The sequence below is a fragment of the Mesitornis unicolor genome, unplaced genomic scaffold (genome assembly GCF_000695765.1).
Source record: "Mesitornis unicolor isolate BGI_N332 unplaced genomic scaffold, ASM69576v1 scaffold51775, whole genome shotgun sequence".
Lineage (NCBI taxonomy): Eukaryota > Metazoa > Chordata > Aves > Mesitornithiformes > Mesitornithidae > Mesitornis > Mesitornis unicolor.
In genome coordinates, this window is record NW_010188530.1 from 4951 (window position 1) to 11068 (window position 6118).

General features: G+C 36.4%; 1 protein-coding gene across 1 annotated transcript in view; it reads right to left on the reverse strand.

The window, feature by feature from the left end:
- Positions 1-536: 536 nt before the first annotated feature.
- FAM83B (family with sequence similarity 83, member B) overlaps positions 537-6118 on the reverse strand; it is a gene marked incomplete at its 5' end in the record, with an annotated part of 10228 nt that continues 4646 nt past the window's right edge. Inside the window, 2 exons of the mRNA XM_010185770.1 lie at positions 537-2895; positions 5026-5150. Coding sequence (XP_010184072.1) covers positions 537-2895; positions 5026-5150 — 2484 coding nt within the window. The remainder of the gene's footprint in view (positions 2896-5025; positions 5151-6118) is intronic.

The window sequence follows — 6118 nt, forward strand, 5'->3', positions numbered from 1 at the left end:
TCGATAGATGCTAGGGGGTAAAATATCAACAAGATAAAGTCTAAAAGAGATTTTCAAAAATTAGTTTAAAGATAAGTAACATGCAATGCATTAACATTTGTGTTTCTCATTTTGAAGTGTACATAAATGCTGAAAAAATGCAAGCCACTATTACTAGTGCTATCCTATTTTTAAAGGGCAAATCTTTGGAAACAGTATTATTTGAAGTCTAAAAACATCCTCCATCACTTTTTCCCCACATTAATCTTACAATACACTAGTATGTACTTTCTTCACAAGGAGAATGTATAAAATTAATCTTACAATATAAACACTATAAACAACTCTCTTGAGACATCTTCTGGACACAGAATTTCTGTAAAGACTTAAGTATAACAATTCTAGGATAATTATGTAAAAATATGTACATTAATTCCAATGTCCTAGACCCAAGAAGAAACCTAAGCTCTACAAAAGTTGCCCGTCAGTCTTGTCCAGTTTAAGATTATGTCCAGCTTTGCTACTCTTGCTTTATTTCCACATAATCAACAAAAGTTTTACTTGCTTTTGTGTAAGAAGTTCCCAAACTTTTGCATAAATCCTCTCAGCTTATTTTCATTAGGCTGCAATGGATGGTAAGCAGTTGAGTTGTAGCTGACCATGTGATTACTCCTGCCATAATTATTCCCTAAGGTCTTGGTTTTGATATCCATGAGATGTGAACTGCTGTTGGGTGCATTTCCTACAGGTTGGCTAGAATTTTCCATCTTACAGAATGGCTCAAAGCGACTGTAAACACGCCTTTCACTCAAGCGAGACCTTAGCTCCTCTTGGTGGTTTGAGCTTGCCAGCTGTGGTGTCACTGAACTTGCTCTTTGAAGAGCAGAAACAGGGGTACTTTCAGGAGTAGTATTTGTGGTGATTTCCTTTACATCTTGATACTGAATCTGTTCGGTATTAAATCTTGGGGTAGATGCATCTCCTGCAGTTTCTACAAACTTACTTTCAAGGGAGCACAAGAGAGGACACTTTTTACTGCTTTCATCAGATGGAGGCTTTTGCGGTTTCGGTGACTTTGGAGACTTTGGAGACTTTGTTGGGCTCCCGGTGACATCTTCTTTACTTCTGTTCAAGCTACCTTGAGAATTTGATGATGTGTTTCTCTTTCTCCTTGGGGACGAATCTGTCTTATTCTCAGAAATCTTTGGTTTCTGATTCTCTCCTTCAGAAACCAATGTGTCAGAACTACTACACATTCTGTAAAAGGCAGGACCTTTGTTTTTTGACAAGTTTTCCTTCTTGTCTGGTGTGAGATTAAGAAGTGACCGCAATTTCTGAGATCCTTTCTTTAAAAAACTTGGGGAACTCTTACTTTCTTTCTTTGATGTGCAGTCCTTACTAGACTCCTCTTTGGTAGCTTCAGTGAGAGCAGCCATAGAGATTGCCTTGCTAGCAGCTGGGCTTTTTAGCTCTCCTTTGAGGTTCTTTTCCTCCTGTGGCAGGTGGTTGGTCACACTGTGCAAGCTTTTACAGCTCTTCAGCATGTCCTCTGGAAGTTTTGGACTAATTGGCTGCTTAAGTCTATGCCTAGTCAATGTGCTGTAAACGTAACTGGATGCATGTTTGTTAGCACCAGGGTCTAATATGGACTTTGAATTGAACATGGGAAAACTTCTTCTTTTTAGCATATTTTCATTTTGAAGGTTCTTCAAATTTTCTGCATGTTTGTCCACACCCAGTGTTGTGCACAAGTAGAGAGATGAGTCACCTGTTGCATTTGAATTTACACTAGGTTTTGCATTGTCTGCAATGTGAATTCTGTGATTTTTTGGTGCATCTGATTTAAGTGTTATGTTTGTGCTAAGCTCTTCTGAAATATTTTCTGTTCCATTTTCCACACTTGGAGCATGATTAGATGTCCCTTTAGGTGTTGCACTTCCCTCAGACCCAATTATAGTTGAATTTGAAGAACTTGCACAGCTGCTTACTTCCTGCTGCTCAGGTAAAGTTGGCTGAAACACCAATGATGATCGTAAGCGAGAATGAGAATATAGTGCATGAGTTTTAATATTTTCAGGTGTGTCATAGCTATCATACCTGTCACCCAAGGCCGACCCATTAGATTCTACTGGATAATCTGACTGATCATTCAAATACGACTTAATTCGCCAGTTACGCAGGAATGATTTTGTTGTGTGTTCAAGGGTTGGCATCCTTTGCTGCAGGTGGCGGATATGATTATCTGTCCCATTAAAAGACCTCCGTACAATTGAATTTCTTTCCACAAGATTTACCTTTGGTCGTGAAAACTGATCAGCAAAACTCTGCTGGGGTATATTGTAGTTATTTGCATATCCTCCTCGTAAGGAAGAAACAATACTAAGGCTATCAGATGGCATTTTCCAAGTATTTGAGTGATTGCTAGCTCTATTAATAGCTCTGTTGAGCAATAGGTAAGGCGTCCTTTCTGGCTTCTCCCCAGCATAACTATGTCTCTTCCAGTGCTCATTTTTTTCACTAGGTTGATACTGCTGGATTGGATTTTGCATATTAAAACCTGGATGAAATGGCTGTTTATTATAGGCTTGATTTCTTAAGCCATATTTATCTATTTCATTCACAGCGTATCTTCCACGAGTTTTCCAACATACAGGATCTATCTTGTGAACCTTGTCTTGCATACCAAAAAGGTTTCTTTGGCTAGAAACTGAAGCCAAGGAAGACACCGAGTGTTGGTATGTATCATTATCCCAGAGTGTCCTGCGACTGTTTACCCGCACTAATTCTGGGGCAAATGAACTTGGAACAGAAGAACGGGCATACAGTGTCCTGAACTCTTCATCAAAGGATTCAACCAGCTGTCCTGTGATAACTTGAACCATGCTGAGGTTGGTTTTTTCAAATGACCACATCAAGCTGAAAGAATAACAAATGACCATTAGAAACAGTTCTTTTGAACTAAAGTATTACACTGGTCCTTCTTGATAAGAAAGCTTTCACATGAACCTGGAGTTTGTACAAATACTTTCTAAATAAGTAAGTAAATAAATAAATGGTGGGGATGATTGATGTAATTTGGATTTGGAAGGTCTAATCTAATACCAATTGAACTCAGCTGGATACTTTCCATGGCTTTCAGTGGGTGCAGGGATGAGTCTATAACTACTTCATTACCCTAATAAAAAGTGGATATTGCAAAAAACGTCACTAATGTAGAACAGTGGAGTACAAATATCTAATGGCACAAAATAACCTCTACAAAGACTAAACCAGGATTGACTAGACTCACTGTATTTACTCCTGAGTCAGAGAATGTTAATGTGTGGTTATGTTGTGAAAAAACCCAACAATATTTGAAATAATACTCAGAACTGCTTCAACAGTTCTGAATATACTTCACTCTAAGCATATTTACAAAAAGATGCACCGCAGAATAGTTAAACGGTTGCATTTTCTGCTACACACACCAGATTGGATATGAATATTTCTTTTAATTGCAATGATGATATTCCGATGAAGAAAATGTTCTTTCTATTGTACATTAACTCGTCCTCAAAGGTAAACAGCTACGACTACTTTACATGTACATTAAGGATGTTTCAACAAGCCTAATATCATGGTGTTGAAAGCATGCAATTTGTAGATTACAACAAAGTAAAAGTATGTTTTGCAATCCTATTTTCATTAAAAAAAGAAGTGGAAAAAAAATTAAAACAATGAGCTTGCTTTATTTGCATTTGCCTTCTGGATGCTAGAAAACAGGTTTGTAGTATTCAAGTAAATAGCTTGCTGATTTTTGTATTTGTTTTGTCAGTTCTGTATTTTTCAGGAAAAAAACTGTGTGCTAAGATTCAATCAAATTATGATGTATAAGTTTTTTCTATTAATTCTTACAATTAAGAATTATATATTTTGTAACATTTTTAAAAAACCCTAAACTTTAAATTGGGTTCAGAGAGCAAGAATTCAGGAAGACTTGTCACGCCTGTTATAAATCACTAGATTCTTTTACAAAGCAAACTTAATTTCTATAGAAATTGATGATTCCAGCCCCTGTGGTGCTAGGTCTTAAAGCAGTGTTATTTTTCAAAATGAAATTAGAAAAACTATCCCATTCTCTCAGACTCTAACACTGTGAATAGATGTCAAAGCAGGCAGAATCTCCCTGGACTGTCTTACACTGATTCATTTATGAACTTGTCACTTACCTCACTACCATTTATATATGTCAGTCTCAATTTGGGGCTGGCCTAATCTCAGAGGAAATAAAAAGCCAGATTTTTGAAAGCTTACAGTGGTGGAAATCTATGAAAGTCAGTGGCTGTGGATCTGGCATCCAGGCACTATGCTGGCAGAAACTAATTCAGTAGGCCAAAGGAGAGAAGTTTAGCATGGAAAGAAGGAAAATAGTGAGATAAAACTGTTTCTGCTTTAACTTAGATTATTTTCCAGCTCTGCAAAGCTAAATTCTTTGAGCCTATGCTTTGTACAGATAGACTGGAAATACACTGGCAATACAACAGAATGTAGAATAAAGAAACAGTCAAATATAAAGTGAGACTATGTCAACTTAGGCAACTCTGAATCTGACCATGATACACTACAGAGTGCCTAACAACTAGATTCAGAAGACTGTTACAAGGTAGAACTATCCAACAGAGCTTATGAAGTAATTCTGGCGGTCTTTTCTGGAGTGAATGCTAAACAAGAATAATTCAGACGATATAAGACAAATCAAGATTTCTGTCTCTTTTTAGCAAGTCTTCAGCTGTAGCAAAAGCTATCTATCTCCTTTATTTGTTATTTGTGAAAAACTAACAGAGAAATTTAAAAAAATGGCTCTGTGTTAGGCTAGTTAGCAATAAGTACCTATAATAACTTCTTAAATTACAGAAATTAAAATAAAATTTGCCCATGGAATTTCCTGCAAGAATTTTCAGAAATAGCTAAAAAAATAAAAAAAAAATTTTAAAAATTGCCCATTTTCCTAACAGGAAAGTTACTGAAATGACAGGTTTCTATGGACACCTCAGTGACTGATCTTACCTGTAAGAACCATACATGACTTTCTTGCAGTCAACAAGAATAAATTTTTGTTCCATTTTCCCATGAAATTTTGCTCCAGTTTTAGAATAGTAATCTTGTCCTTTTACTGTCCGCACTCTCATGTTCTGAAAAAAAACCACAAATGAAATATTCCGTATTTACCATCCAGGGGTTTAAAAGTCAGAGGTACAGTAGGAAAAGAGTCGTATTATTGCATATTAATAAACTCTGCAGGGAAGTAAGCTCTGATCAAACTTGTCCATTAGGGACCCCAAAATGGCAAGTTACTGCTTTGTTTTTAAGACTAGGCCACAGAAAATTAAATTCCACTTTTCCAAAGCCAAAACACCCAGAAATAAGGTTTTGGCACAAGAATTCTTCAACAAGAGAAAGAGGTTTTGTACTGTAAAAAAAATCTTTTCATCATCTGATGTACAATATTTAGATTTCCAAGCATCTCACCTAATCAGAGACAACATCTAAAGAGTCAGGATCACTTCTCTTTTAATTGAACAAGTCTGCTCTATCTGCAAACACATATACCCCACTCTGAGATGATCCATTGAATGATACCATTTGGTGCCAGAATTCCTTGCAGTTTTACCATCAGTAAGATTTCTCAATCAGCTTTGCACCATGGGATCAATCACATTTCTAAGTTCAGAAATGCTATCACAATACACATAGGTAGTCAGATTTATATTTAACGACATTAGATTATATTTATTATATATTTTCAAATAACCATAACAAGTAATGCTGGCCTAAAGACATGCCAGTTGAACACATCAAACCTTACTGAGATAAGGCCTGATCAGTAATGGACAGAATATCACTTGGGAAAATCTGGAATGCTTGAGGCACAAGCAAAGCTAATGGCTTGCAAATTACCATACTATACTATCTAAAAAAGCTTTGCCTTAGGTACTCATAAGTTGAAATATAACTTCAAGTAGGGATAGCTACAATATACATTAAATTGCTGCATTTAAAAAGAAAATAGTAGTTAGTGCTTCCTCTGTTCTCCTTTTCCTTTTCCTTCTCTTCCGTATTATTCCTTCTGCAGCTTTTCTATCCTGTTTCCTAAATCCTG